The 16,072-nt window shown below is 44.8% G+C and overlaps 1 protein-coding gene across 1 annotated transcript in view; it reads left to right on the top strand.

The window, feature by feature from the left end:
- Syn3 (synapsin III) overlaps positions 1-16,072 on the top strand; it is a 416,223-nt gene that overhangs the window by 343,855 nt on the left and 56,296 nt on the right. Inside the window, exon 6 of the mRNA XM_028776968.1 lies at positions 2,520-2,582. Coding sequence (XP_028632801.1) covers positions 2,520-2,582 — 63 coding nt within the window. The remainder of the gene's footprint in view (positions 1-2,519; positions 2,583-16,072) is intronic.

Raw genomic sequence — 16,072 nt, 5'->3', positions numbered from 1 at the left:
AATGTGATACAGACAAATAAATAGACGTGGAAGGAGGAGAAGGACCTGAGCGGAAGATGTTTGATGAGGGGGGAGGGGATGAAAACGTAGGAGCACTAGAGTCAGAGTGTGCATGTGTGTATGAAGTCGTGAAAGAATGTTTTTAAAGCAGCACCAAACATGAAGTTTAAAGATGGTCAGTGTTTGTTAGGGATCACATAATAGAGAATAGGATCAAACACAGGGGAGTGAACACAGAATCCACACACTGGCTCCTTCTAGGGCACGAGGGAATGGCTTGTGTCAAGGAAAGACTTACATCATGGCTTTCGGTTGCTTGGGCGGGGTTTTGTTTCTTCGATGCGATGCCCCATTGCTGCTCTTGAAGTCGCTTTCAGATGTGAAACCCACCATAACCACCGGGAACACTCTTGTCCCTTAATATTAGGTGGAAAGAGTGGGAAACAAAATTGGATATGCACTGTACTCTCAACTCCATAAAAAACAGAACAAATGAAAAAACAACTATAAGGCCTTTTCTCTCTCTCATTCTGGCAGACGATAAGTCTGGGATGACTGTTATTGCCTTTTTTTATATTTAACACTTTATTGAAGTTTCTGAACATTTACAGTGAGTGCATATTGCTTTTGGTATCAAAATCAAATACTACTTTTTTATTTAAAGATAAATTGGTTCACCTTGGGGTTCAGAAGTACGGAAATATTTAGCCAGAATTAAGGGGGAAAACATTCAAACTGAGCTTGGGGTTTACAAAAATCCAACTTAAGTCCTCAGCTGGAAATTTTTCTTGTGTGTAAAATGCTATAATAATAGTAATAAAAAAATAATAATAAATGCACATCTTCCCAGATTTCCTCACAAGACCATTGTGCGAGTGTAATGAAGGGAGATATACCTTGCTTTTTTTTTTTTATTTGTTTGACAAAATACTTGATGTAAACGACAGAATGGGGAAGAGTTTACTTTGGCTCACAGTTTCAAATGGGTCAGTCTATCCTGGGGAAGGGGTGCTGCAATAGTTCACATCATGGTGGAGGGGAAACAGAATGGCACTCTGACAGGAAGGGGCCAGGATGGGACATAGTTCCCAAGAATAGTTCCTCCATCTGAGACCTTTGACCACCTCCCAGCGGTGCCCTCCTCCTTTGAATCCACCAAGGGCTTGATCCACTCATTAGACCAAAGTCTCAAGATCTAGACAGCTCTGGGAATATATTGACAAAGTGTGCTTCGTTAATCAACTAGGTGTTTACGGCCATTGGGCAAGACACCCAGAGGGAAGAACTGAATTCCTCAAGACCCCTCATGCATAAGGACAAGTGCATTTTGGGAACAACTGGACAGGGCAATAGATCACTGTCTGTACAGCCTAGAGAAAGAGATGTGATGACTCCTGTTGACGGACAGTCTGACTCAAAAGGAGGACACTGACTCATTACTATGTATCAAGGCGAGATAGCTTCGACCTCAAGCAAACCAGAATAGATTCCTACAAACCAAGCAAACATCCTTCAAACAACGTAAGGGTAACATGAAACAAATCGAAGCTCGGCGCAAACCCTGCTTTCCTCTCGAAGGTTTCCTCTCAACATTCTTTATTTATGTCAAAGGGAGAGACACATGCACACACCTAGAGAAAATGTTGCTGACAGTACAGATTGAAATATAGATTCTCTATTCAGCCTTGTGTTGGGATTAGAAATGCTTGAAAGAACAGGCAGGTAAGGCCTGGAGAACAGCAGGATGCTTCAAAGAAGCCAACATCAGGAGGCTGTTTAACAGTGTCTGCGTTTAAAACATGGTAGAAGCAAAAGTGGACATGAATTCCTGCAGTGGGTAATGAGACCCTCCAGGCACCTAGAGTATTATTGTAGGCAGAAGTGTGCTAGGAAACATGAAGCTGATATTCTCTGAACTTACCATTTTAGAATTCCTGACATAGGACTGAAGAGATGTCTCAGTGGTTGAGAGCACTGACTAATCTTCTAGGGGACCTGGATTCAATTCCCAGCATCCACATGACAGCTCAGAACCATCTGTAACTACAGTTCTGTGTGATCTAACACCCTCTTCTGGCCTCTGTGGGCACCAGGCACACATGTGGTGCACATACATACATGTAGACAAAGGACCCACGCACATAAAATAGTAAAATAGGGCTTTTTTAGCCATGTTCATGACCATCCCAGTGGTCTGGTATTATCGCCCCCATTTTGTAGATGAGAAAAAAAGGCATGGATCCATTCTTTGCCTGCAGCTGCACTATGGTAAAGCCAAAATTTGAAATCAGTTGACTGGACCGTCTCCATCTCTGCAGTCTGTTGAGTGCCCCCTGGCAACCTGGTCCTAAGAGTTCAGATGTGCAAAGGCATATTGGAGTGACCTGCTGCAGAGCATTCTGTGGGGATCCCTGACTGCATTCTATGAGTGAATCTTTTTACAGAGCAGATAGCCTGGAGCCTCTCTGTGGCAGTGCTCTGAGATTTCTAATTAAGTGATTTCCTCTTGTGTCTTTCAGCTCACAGCCCCGAACTTCCCTGTGGTGATCAAGCTGGGGCATGCCCATGCTGGCATGGGAAAGGTAAGAGAAGCACTTGAACTCATATAGTAACCACAGCTTCCCCAGACTATCTGTTACCCCTCCGCACTTGGCACAGTCCCCCAGAAAAGAGTGTCAGAAGGAAACCACAATCCTTCTCCCTCTGCTCCCGACTCATACTCCTGGAAGCATGCATTGCATGTGCTGTCTCTCTAACAGCCCGGGCTCTGGCCATCACCTTGGATTGATAGTTTACAGTTCTCTGTGATAATAACCTAAGAGACATGAAGGAATAACCTTTTCAATAATGATTCTTTTGTATCAAGTAGCTATTTTCTTCTCCTCTGTGTTATAAATTCCTGTCTCATTTGTCCCTGCATTGCCTGCTGGGCCAGCACCACAAAGGTGCAAACAGGGCTGCACAGCAGGAGCCCCTAGAGTCAGCCAGCTTCTGCCAGACTAAACAGTGTATGTTACAGTCTCAGATTACATCCAAGAAGGCTGGATTGGTCAGCCTCTCAGGTGCAAGTGTCAAAGCTCAACTCAGTTTAGAGAAAAACGCTGATCCATTTGTGCAAGCCAAATGGCTAAAGTCTCACTTTCCAGGATTACATCTCATGGAAGATTGCTTGAGTTCATGGACCTGCCTCCAGGGAGGGGGACATAGGGATGGGTCAGTCCCAGTGAAGAGGAAAATCCAATCCTAGACTTGAGGATAGTGGGGAGCTATTGTAGAATACCTCTCAGGCCTCACAGGAGCCGAGTGAGGTAAAAGCAGGGAAAGCCTTGCCTTGGCCAGCTCAGACAGCTGTACAGTCCTGCTCTTCAGGCCTATCTTCTTCTCCACTTGCCAGGCTGCCCCACGTTCTCTTCCAGTTTGTATTCCTCCCATTCAGGTGGATACGGAAAAAGTCAAAGGTTCAGCATCAGGCAGGGCAGGGTGGGGTGCATTCTAAACCAGCATCTTTAGGCTTTTTCACCCATTAGATAATAATTCTAATAACAGCCTCTAAAAATGAGTCTTTCTGTATGAACCAGCCTTCTGTCTCTGTGACAAAATGTGTAAGAAAATCAGCTTCTAGAAAGGTTGTCTGTCTGTCTGTCTGTCTGTCTGTCTGTCTGTCTGTTTTGGACTGTTTCAGAAATTTTGAATCACGGTCGTCTGGCCCGTTTGGGGGCCTATGCTGGCACAGTGCATTATGGCAGAGAGGGTGTGGTGAATCAAAACTGTTCATATCGTGGCAGCCGAGAAGGGGTGAGAGAGAGGAGAAATTGATAGAGTGTATAGCAAGCCACTCCCCTGGAAATCCATTATGCCATGAGTCCATTGATGAGATTTGAGCCCTTCTAGTTCAGTCACAACACACACCCCCAAGCCTCTGCTTCTAGATTGCTACAGTGGGGACCAAACCTTCATCTCCTGAGTGGGGGAGAATATTTAATATCTAAACCATAATATTTAAGACTCCTTAGAACAGGATAAAAATAGGAACTTTTGCCTCTTTTCCCATTACTGTATTCCGGGGCCTGGGATGGGGCCTGATGAACAGATGGGGCTCCTCTAGAAACCCTCTCTAGAAACCTATTCCCTCTTTCCCCACTTCCTCCTCCACATCCACAATCTGGCTGTAGCTTCATCCTCATCATGATCTTTCCTCTCCTCTTCTCTTCTTTATCCTTCTTTTTCTCTTCTTCTTCCTCCATCTCTTCCTCTTTTTCCTCCTTCTCCTCTTCCTCCTCTTCTTCTTCCTCTTCCTCCTCATCTTCCTCTTCCTCATCTCCTCTTCATCTTTCTCTTCTTCCTCCTCCTCTTCCTCCTCCTCTTCCTCCTCCTCTTCCTCCTCCTCTTTCTCTGGGTGAAAGTGATTTCCCTGTGGTTCCCAGTGGCTTTCATGCTAATTGAGAGGGCATTCTTCTGACCAGAACTGATGTCTCTGCATCACTTAAGCTTTCTGGGCATTCCTTCTATCCTAGGATTTTCCTCTAGTGGCCTCTGATTCAAGTTCTTCTCCTGGCTTTCTTCTTCAGTTTCACTGATTATTTATTCATCTCTTTCAAGGATAAAGTCTCCTGTGCCATCCCTGATAATGGCCACTCCATAAACACACCGTTGTCTCTCACTAACTCCCTCGGCTTCAGCTGCCACCCTCATCTCAACAGCCTCCTGAGTCATATTTCCTATATATGCAGTCACGTTCCTATCTCCAATTACCTCCTATATTTTGCTCCGTTGTCTCCATGGAAACGTTTCAAACAATGTCTGTTATCTCCCTACCTTCTCTTCATCTTCCTCCTCTTCTGTGACTTCTATCTCTGCAAGAGAAACCTGTCATTCTGTTATTTCAAAACCAAAATCCAAGGGCAAGGGTATCTCGGGGGTATCTCGGGGGTGGAATACTTGGCTAGCAGATCCCAGGCCCCAGCTTACCCTCCATTTCCAGCACAGCAAACATGCACAAATGACTCAGCGATGTAAGCGTCATCTCTGCCTCTTCCATGTCCAAATGGTCACCAAGTTCTTGTCACTTGGCCCTTGTTTCTCAAGTTGTTCCTTTCCTTCTGTCCACTGTCACCATCCTGGGTAGCTCTGGTAAAGTTAGAGGGCTCACAACGACTTAGTTACAGCCCTAAAACTTAAGGTAATCCCCAAGAGGAGTTTTCTCCTTACTTTTGAAATTAGAAAATTTGCGAGGAACAGTCTGGGAAAGCTGACTGAGCAAATGACATCATGTTCGTGCTAAGAGGGTAAAGAACACAGCATGTACCTCTCACAGTCCTTGTGCCTTCTCCTAAGAAGGAAAATGGGTGGCTGGAGACTCCCAGGAAAAGCATGTCCTAAAGATACCTGGTAAGGAGGTATCAATGATCTTGATGTTTTGCAAAGCCTGCTCAGGACCCAGTGGACATAGTCATTGGTCCACACACATGTACTCCTGTGGTGCACACACAGACCAGTACTTATTCTACACTGGGAGTGAGGATTAATAGGACCCAGTCCCTGTCCTCAAAAAGTTGTAGAGACCATCTTCTACATAAGTAAGGGTAAAGCCAGATGTGATGACCCCTATAGTCCCAGTACACAGGAGGCTAAGGTAGTAGGTAACAGGGTTATCCTGAGCTGCTCAGGGAGACTCTATATTAAAAGCAAACAAATATACAATATTTATAAATGGGATACGATGAAAGACTGTATAAAGAATATGGAACTTAAAGGAAAGAACTTAATCCCTAGGACATGGAGTCTCCTACAACAGTAGAATCTCTCAATCAGATCATAGCATGAAAGTCCTCTGTTTTACCCAATATGGACACACTTTGATCAGGATACAACATGAAAGCAACAGTTCAATAGATGGATTAATCCACTCATGAGGTCAGAGCCCTCATGGGCCACTCGCCTCCCAAACCATATGGGAAAACCATCTGAATGAGCTGACTTCTCGATTCAAAAAATCTAATACATAGTGTTCGATGCTGATGATGAGAACAAATGTGCCAAGAAGAAGAGGAAGTCAAGCTGCCAAGAAGGTGTGGGAAGCTGCACAAGGCTGTGTGTGCCTGGAGCTTTAAGGAAACCCAATAAACCAGGAAGAAAAAAATTCAAGACAAGAGGTGAACAAACTCCCTTATATTAAAACTAAGAAGAGTGAGTACCATGAGATAAAAGAATCAAAATCTAGTGAAACACTGTAGTTTTGTGGAGGTGGAGGATGTCCTTAGACATGCGTGGGTGTGCTGATTAGTGTTTGTATTTTGTTTGTTTGTTGTTTGTTGTTGTTTTGTCAACTTGACACAAACTAAAGTCTTCTGGGAAGAGGGAACCTTGAGTGCTTGCCTCCATCAGACTGCCTGCAGACAAGTCCATGGGACCATTTTCTTGATTAATGATCCATGTGGGGAGTGCCATCCCTAGGAGGATGGTCCTGGCTGGTATAAGAAAGAAAACTGAGCAAGCCATGGGGAAAAAGTCAGTAAGCAGCATTCCTCCATGGCCTCTGCCTCCAGGTTCCTGCTCAGTTTGAGTTTCTACTCTGATTTCCATGTGATGGTCTGTGATTGGAACATGTAAGCTAAATGACCCTTGGTTCCCTAAATTCCTATTGATCATAAATAACAGCAATAGAAAGAAAAGCAGGACAGGGTGGGGGTGGGGGCATGCCATGAGCGTACCAGAAGTCAAGCTAAATAAACAGACGAAGATTTGCTTCCTAAAGGACACTGAGTCACATCTGAAAACAACTTCAGTTGTTATACTTGTGGTAACAGGGAAGCCCTTCTGGAACCTACCAGGAGGAAGCCAGAATGCTGCTCAATACCCCTAATATACAAGACAGCCTCCCACAACAAAGAACTATGTAGCCCCAAACATCATCACTGTTAAATGGAAGGAATAATCATTGCATTTGGATAAATTTGATTTTACTCCCTCTGTTGAACATTTTACAAGGCTGGAAACCAGACAAGGCTACGGGGATTGTAGAGTTCAACATCCAGTATATTGTAGTATTTCAAAGTCCAAACAGGACTCCATATCAGTGAATCTGTGGCTGTGGGGTCAATCAACAGACCTGAAATGAATAAGAAAAAGAAATTGTCTCTATACTTAAAATGTCTATTTTTCTTGCCATTATTCTCTAAAAGTATGATAAATGGTGTGTATATTGTGCTATGTATACAGAAGCTGTATGCAGAAGGTGCAGCTACTATACCATTTTATATAAGGGACATGAGCATTCACAGGTTTTTACAGTCTTTTTTAAGCACTTATAATTTATTAGAGATTCAACGTGAAAGATTGTCTTCTGTCTTTATTTTTAATTAATTATTGTATCTATTTAAATTTCAAATGTTGCCCCCACTTTCAGTTCCTCCTCCAAGAGTTCTTCACCCCAACTTCTCTCCCTTTTGACTCTGAGAGGGTAAAATCCCCAGGAGTCCCCCTTTTCTGGGGCATCAAGTCTCTACAGGATTAGGCACATCCAGTGTTTACAGTGTTTTCAATGTTTTCCTCTTTGAAAGCAGCAATTACAGCAGCTAACGGGTACTCATTTGAATCTAGGCTCCACCACTTGCGATGCTGTAGTTAAGCTACCTTACCTACCCTCCCCCATCATAATTTCTTCTTTTGTGAAGTTAAGGTAATGATAGTAGTGTTGACGTCATGTGCTGGTTTTAAGGATTAAGAGAAACTTTGCACATGACATTCTAGTTCAATGCAGGAACAATGGGCTCTCAGTGGATATTAGCTGGCAATAGAATGGTGGACGCCTGAACCCGCTCTGAGGACCTCAACCAAACTGAAGTCAACAGGAGATGACTAAACATCATCAGCTGTCAGAGAGTTCACTTGGCTGCAAACTCAGTATGAGTCAAATGAGTGTCAGGTTGCCAAGTGCTTACCTCAGCAAATGACAAATATGCATAGATTAAAATGGGCTCAGTTGCGTTACCCATTGTGAAAATAAAATTTATAGTCACCAGAGTAGCTAAAATGGAAAAGATTAATAACACTAAGTGTTGGCAAGGACACCAAACCTATTGCTTCTAAGCTGAAGACAGAGGAGTTCTTTTGCTCTAAATGCATCACATACAAACCAAAGCAGTTGTTCATAGTAGTTTTGATGTTAACTTCCAAAACTCATGTATCTGTTATCAGTAGACAAAAACCACAGTGTATTCATGCAAGCTAGACGTCTCAGCAATACAAAGAAACTAAATTAGATGTATAGTATGAATGAATCTCACAAACACACTATTAAGAAAACTAAGTCAGATACCAAGGGATGCTGATTTTGATCATTTAATTCACATGAAGTTGAAAGCCCCAAGGAAACCTGTAGTTTTTTAGGTTCCTGTAATTAACTAGGATATTTTTAGGTGATAAAATATTTAGGAAACCGAAGAAGGGCAGACCAGGAGCCTAGTAGTTGAATACTTTCCTGACATGAACAACTCGCCAGGATCATCTCCAGCACTGCAAAACAAACAAGTTAGAGTGGAAGTTCTCTTCAGGACTAGTGCTCACTGAACTGAGGCATAAGTGGCCAACACTCTTGACCTGATGATCAAGAATGACTATAAGGATGTTTGTTTTGTGTCTACCCACAGACTTGCCTGTTGTGTTGTGTGTCTTTTTCCACAGTTGTGTTAAATTTCAAAATAAATAAGGTTTTAAACCGTAACCAACTCTGAGGATATAGCCCTGGATCTGTGATATCCAGAACAAAGGAAGAGTCTACAGCTAGAAGCATGCAGTAAGTTCCTGATTGTTCTCTAATTCCAGGACTTCAAGGAAGACACTGACATATTGGTGAGTGAAGAACAACTAATAAAGGGATGTTCTATGTAGTCCTGGAAGACAGAGATGCTGTAAGCAGCATTCTCAAAACATGAAGCATGGAGAAGGAAGCTTAGACCTGGAGGACCAGAGATGCTGTAAGCAGAATTCTCAAAACATGAAGCACAGATGAGGAAGCTTAGACCTGGAGGACCAGAGATGCTGTAAGCAGCATTCTCAAAACATGAAGCACAGACGAGCAAACTTAAACCTGGTGGATTGTACATTCATCTGATGATCAAGGCAGGAGAAAAAGTCAGGGTCAGGCTTATTGAAGGAGCAACTTTATAGCAATAAGAACACTGGAGACTGTCCAGGCTTCTCAAGTAGGATGTTCTTATCTTTACACAGGCAGTGTGTTAACGTCAGATGTCTGACCACCTAAAATAGAGGCAAATATGTAGGTGCAAAGAGTTTGCTATTTTTTTGCAGCAACTTCACACAAAGGCCTCATAGTTCCAAATATGAGGGCTCCAGCCTGTAATCCCCATACCAGGGACGTTAAGGCAGGAAGGTTGCTATAAGTTACAGGCTAAACTGAGCTACATAGTTTAGCCTACTACATACCTAGTTGGCGAATGTGGTAGAACATTTTTCTCAAAAAAACAAACAAACAAACAAACAAACAAATGGCACCTCTGGTAGAGGTGTCTGTGTTACTCTTCCTTGATAAGTTTGTATGGTTTTAGTCAATTGAAAGGAATGGCACAATCTGTCGCCATCTGTGGTGGGTTCATCCTTATTATTACCTTGAAGGGATTTAGAGTCACCATGGAAAAATCCAGGTCTAGATGTGTCTGTGAGAGTGTTTCCAGAAAGGTTTACCCTGAGAGGGGAGAGTCCCCCTGAATGTGAGCACCGTGTCTCAGACTGAGGTTCCAGGATAGATAAACAGGAGAAAGCAAGCTGAGCACTGGAACCCATCTCCTCTCTCTCTCTCTCTCTCCCTCTCTCTCTCTCTCTCTCTCTCTCTCTCTCTCTCTCTCTCTCTCTCTCTCTGCTTCCTCACTGTAGATGCACCATGGCCGGCTGTGTCAAGCCCCACCCCACCACCACCTCCATGACTTTCCACGCTGTGAATCAAAATCAGCCCTTCCTTGCTGACATGGATTATGTCAGTCATTTCACCACAGCAATGAGAAAACGATTACACTATCACACTATTAAAAGCCAAGTTCAAGGCATCTCCCGGGGAGGCTGAGGCAGAGGGATGGCCTGAGCCCAGGAATTAAAGGCTAGCGTAGAGAACATAGCCTAGGGTACTTTCAATAAGAAACAATGAAAGAGCCGAGTCTGAGTCCCAGATGCAGTGTGGGGAAAGCATGGAGACTATGTCACCATGTCTCTGGCCTGAGTCTGGGCTCCCCAGACTGGGTGTTATATATAACGCTGGTTATATGCACTTAAATCCCATCTCTAACACAGAGGCAATAGTGACAACACAATAGACACATCAATTCTGCTTAGGAAGGTGACAGGTAAATCTGGAGTAGGTTACTTTACTGCAGGAGACCTTCAAAGTCCATCTGCAAATGTAAACTATCATTTTGATTAACCACTTACTGAGCTGAAATAAGCAGGAGAACCTGAAGTCCTAACTCTTCCTGCTACATAGCTACATACAGGGTGTTGTCCCTCTGAAAGAAGCATCAGGCAGTGAATGACAGAGTTAAAGCACCCTAGAGTGGTTCTGTCTGTTCCAGAGGACCACGTGGTGGTCCCAGGTGCAGTGCCTCCAGCAGCCCCAGCATCTCACGCACTCTGACTCGTCCCAGTTTGCCGCTGTCATCCAGCTCCAAGCAATCCAGACCCAGATCCCTTCCCTTCGTCTGACTCACATAGCAAGCTTTCCCAGCAATGTCTGGTCTTCAGCTGGGCAGAGGCGGCCCTAGACCTCCATGCTGGAGAGGGAGGAGGAGAAGATAAGTGAGTGGAGGAATAGGGCCCAGGGGAACAGTTAAGAAGTCGTAAGATTCTCCTGACACTGGGCATCTGCCAGAAAGGAGAATCATCTGTGTCCTGTGGTCAGCAGAAGCCTGTAGGGTGTGAGTGACGTGACCTGCAGGATCAGTGCCTGGCTTCTATGAATAAGGGTAATCCATATGTATTTCACACATGAACTCACATACAACTTACAGACTCCTACCTTTGGATTCTACAATACGACCCTTCTGAACACTCAGTGTCAAAGGGAACAGGCATTCCATGGCTTTGTTAACCTGTTCAGTATCCTATTAAACAGAGTCATCCAGATCAGGAGCTCACTAGCAAGGATTTAAGGCCACGATCTTCCTTTATGGTGTTTTATCTTCCACTTGCCACATCCTTGGTTCACTGGAAAGAGCCTTGGCCTAGGTTCAAGCCTTGTCCTTGGCTTGTCCTGGCAGCCTCTCCGTCTCTGGAGTCAGCACTGCTCCTGTGGACCCATCATTTGAACATAAATGCAGTTTCCCTCTATGTGTATGGACCTTGATTTTACTTATCCATCACTTGAGGCCCAATAAGGCCACCAACATCAGAGTGGCATGTGGCTATGGAGTGGGGGAGAAGGCTGTGGAAGGACATGATTTCCGGCTCCAGTATCTCCTAGTTGTGAGCCCATTGCCTCTGCCATCACTGGAAACTTGAGAAAATGTCTGAACTTCCCAGGACTTCAATCTCAACGACATAGTCCAGAGAATATTTTGGTAGTGAGCTAAGGAGAAGTGAGAACACATTAACAATCATCTGAGCCTCCAAGCCTCCCTGGGAATTAGATCTAAGCCCTGATTTGCACAGGTCCCCAGGGGACATCTTACCAAGGTCACAGGTGAGCATATCCAAGGCAGGGTACTGGGGAGACTGTATGGTAAAGTGCTTGCTGTGTAAGAATGAAGACCTGAGTTCAGATCCCCAGCATGTAAAAGCCGGATGTGGTGGCACCTGTTTGTAACTGTGATGTGGGGACAAAGACAGGTGGACCCCAGGGGCTTGCCAGCCAGGCCAATCTAGTCAAAACAATGAGCTTGAGGTTTAGTGAGAGACCCTGTCTATAAAATAAGGAAAAGAGTGGTATCTGGCCTCCATACATACACACACACAGATGCGAATGCTCTCATCACACACACACACACACACACACACACACACACACGCAACACAAAACAGGGTCAGAATCAAGGTCATCAGGTCTTACAGTTCCCTCTTCTTGCCGCCTGGTAAGGAGGTAGGTATCATTGACCCTAGTGTTTCACAGAGCCCACTGAGGACACAGTGGGTGCAGTCACTGACCCACACTCAAGCTCATCTCCTCCGCTGGCACACCCACAGACCAGTGCCTATTCTACCCTGGGAGTGGGAATCAATATGGCCTAATCCCTGGCCTCAAAAAATTGGGCAGACCATCTCCTGTGTAAATAAGGGTAAAGCCAGGGGTAATGACACTATAATCCCAGTATACAGGAGGCTAAGCCTGTAGGGTCATGAGTTCAAGGCTAGCCTGAGCTGCCCAATGAGACACTATCTCAAAAGTCAATAAATATACAATACTTTTACATGGAGCACGATGAAAGACTGTACAAAGAATATGGAACTTAAAGGATAGAATGTTGTCCCACTTAGGACATGGGGTCTCTTACCACAGTGGAATCTCTAAAGCAAGGTATAGCTCAAAGACCGCCGTTTCCCACCGTATGGAAATGCTTTGAGCAGAGCACAGCATGATTGTAACAGATGGATTAATTCATCTGTGATATCAGAGACCATAAAGAACACTGTGATAGAATCAAGTCTTCCCAAGATATGGGATGTTTAAGAGGTTTCACAAACCCCACTGAGGAGCATGCAGTACCTTTTAGAGGAACACTGGCCTTTCATGGAAGAATGGGAATTGTTTTCTGGGCTACTGACCTCATGCCAGGCCAACAAGATTCATCTCCAGAGAATGAAGAATAGACCAGTGGCTTCCAAGCCTAGGTTTCAAAAGGGTGTATGTCCCACCACCTTCCAGCCCACTTGTCACGGGCACGAGGCCTATCAGCAGCCTCCTATGGGAGGAATAAGTATAAACAGCCAATTCTTGTAGATGTTGACACAGAGACTCTCCAGGGAATGCATGGTATCTTTAAAAGAAAACCAGAAACCGTCTTGGAGCAGTTAAGATTTCTGTTTCTTTTCTACTTTCCTGGCAGTGTTTGCTAGCCCATCCTGACACTGTGTGTAACAAAAGCACACAGAAGCCTTTCTTTCGGGGGCCCTCAGAGAGAGTTCAGCGTGAGGGCTAGCTCCCACTCTCCTCACCATGGACAGTCACAGATAACAGAGAAATTATAGGCTACAAGCTGGTGGGGGGGGGGGGCAACCTCAGACCTTGGAAGGATACTGGTCTTAAAAACACAAGGGCCAAGAATCTATGTTTTGGGTTTTGTTTTGTTTTGTTAAAGCCGGAGGTGGGGGCATGCGTTTATCCTTTCAGTGTCAGGGAGACAGAGACAGGCAGATCCCTGAAGCTCACATACCTGTCAGACTAGCTGAATCTACTGGATCCAGCCTGATGAGAGACCCCGTCTTGGAAGACAAGGTGAAAGGCTCCTGAGGTACAACACCCAAGGCTGACCTCCAGCCTTCACATACATGTAAATGCATGTGCATACCACACACAGAGACAGACAGACAGACAGACAGACACAGAGACACAAAGAATAGAATGGAATAGAGTCAAATACAATAGAATAGAAATGGGCAGTTTCTTAAGGCAGATATTGCTACAAAACCTATTTTACAGGTGAGATAAACTAAAAACCAAGAAGTTCAAAGTCTCAAAAAGCTGCATACGACATGCTCATGTTGCTTCCTTGTGTTCTGGTGCCAATGCTCATGGAGGTCAGCTTCTAGCAGCCCATACAGAACACAGCCTGGTGTCTGTTGAGCCCTTTCCTAGACAACTTCTCAGGAAGAGTGCAGCCCTCAGGAGCAATGATGTCCTCAGACATCCACCTGCCTTCCTGGCGTCTCAGCACAGACAGCTGCACAGCGAGCTTCCTGGAAGGGAAACTAGTCACAACTCTGGCTTCTTGGAAATAGCTGGAGTTTGGGAAAGCTGGCAGTTTCGTTTGTCCAGGAAGGCCAGGAAGCTATAAGATATAATGTGGGTCTGTTGTGTTTGGGAGTATATACATGCATGTTTGGGATTGGGAGAAACACGTGCTCACTCTCAGATGCCACTAAGCCTGGATTGAGGCAGTAATGGAAGATTCTGTGTGTCACCTGACTTCTAGCCTTGGCCCTAAGAGTTATCCCACCAACACCCCTTCCATGGTGAGTCCTGAAAAGCAAGGGAGATCAGTGTTGAGATGATGAATGCTACCCAGCCTTTTACACAGCATGGTGCTTGAACATGGTGGTGTGGTGTGTATACAAAGATTCCACTGGAAGCTAATGGGTAGGGTCTGAGGTTCCCAAACACCACCAAGACAAGGGACAGCAGTGTTGGCATCTGTTAGGATGTACTTGGTGATAGTTCAAGAAGGTCTGACTCTGGAGTCAGGCAGATCCAAGCTCCTCCACAGCCCTGGCAATCAAGTGTGCCTCATAGGAAGACCACTCCCACCCCCACCCCCACCACCACCCCCACCAGCAGCAGCAGCAGCAGCAGCAGCAGTAACAACACTGGGAGCCTCTTAAAAATGCAGAATGCAGGCCTGCCATAGCCTGCATCACTGGCAGGTGACTCATGTACTGTTCTCCATGGCCATAATTTTAGACCAGAGGATACAATCTCAGATGGCCAAAGGGACCAGGAATTCCACAGTGAATCAAGAAATCTAGGGAGGGATGTTGGTAACCTAGAGGCAAAGGCCATGCCAGCAGAGAGGACAGCTACAACTCAGCTCTAGCCATTTAAGACTGTGGGAGGCCAGGAAGACCCTGGGACACCTGATCTTCTTATCCTCTTACTATAAGTCTGTCCCCTGTTGTTTTTAAATCTTTTGGCCACCAGGTTGATGCCCCCCTTTCACATTACATGCATGGGGTTTGGCGTTCCCTTCACTTTGCACAGCCTAATGACTGACACTTCCAGGTGTGTAATGGATCTGAGAGGTGACGTCCTAGCTCATATTCTTCTGAAGTGTATAACCCTGGGCAAGCACTCAACTCTGGAGTCTTTTGTTTCCTGAGTTGCTAATGAGGATCCCTGCTAACTGCAGAAGGGGTTATCCTACAGGCAAGCCACCATTAGGAAGACGTTGGCTTACCTCCTCTAGAACCACGCTGCTTCCAAAACGGTCCTATGTAGACAGATCACCAGGAATGTGGTTAAGGTATAGATTCTGTCATCAGCCTAAGTAGGGTTTGGGAGGTGCTGCCCGAGACTTCTGTATTTCTAACAAGCCTACTGGTGGTGCCAATGCTTCTTTTCTTGTCCATGATCTGGGTCACAGGTTAGCAACTTACATCTTACTCTCCAGTGGAAATATGCTCCCTTTTGCTGCTGCTCATCTTGCCCCTATAGAACTATGTAGCCATAGATACATAGGTGATTGTGTATAGCTGTCTTCCCATAGAACTTCATGTATGGACATTGAAATCCTAGTTTCAGGGCCTGGAAATAGTGCAGACTGTATCATTCTTACTACATAAACACGAGGGCCCAGAACCATGGCGAAAAACAAACAGGGTAACACTCATACTTATAATACCAGTGCTAGGGACATGGAAATAGTCATATCCCTGGAGCTTGCTGGCCCTCTAGACTAGCCAAATTAACAAGCTCCAGGTCATAGTGAGAGACTCTATCTGAAAACAAAAACAGAGAGAGAGAGAGAGAGAGAGAGAGAGAGAGAGAGAGAGAGAGAGAGATCCTGAAGAAAGACAACCAAGTTTGTGATCTAATATTCTAATATCCACATATACACACAGCACGTGCTTGTATACCCTCCCACTCCCATATACACCACGTGTACACGTGTACCCCCTACACATACACAAGGAAAGTTTTATTTAATGTCAGTTTCATATACTATGGACTACTACTGTTCATCTTTGTGTTTATTTCAGGATGTAAATACCATCTCTGTTTTGTTTTGTGGCAGAGAGTATATGTGCATGTATATTTATATGTGGATATGTATGTGTGTACGTGTGTATATAAGATGTGTTCGTGTCTTCAGCTCTCTCTCTCTCTCTCTCTCTCTCTCTCTCTCTCTCTCTCTCTCTC

The sequence above is a fragment of the Grammomys surdaster genome, unplaced genomic scaffold, assembly GCF_004785775.1.
Source record: "Grammomys surdaster isolate TR1022 unplaced genomic scaffold, NIH_TR_1.0 275, whole genome shotgun sequence".
In the NCBI taxonomy this organism is placed as follows: Eukaryota; Metazoa; Chordata; class Mammalia; order Rodentia; family Muridae; genus Grammomys; species Grammomys surdaster.
This window is presented reverse-complemented; position numbering and strand designations above follow the sequence as displayed.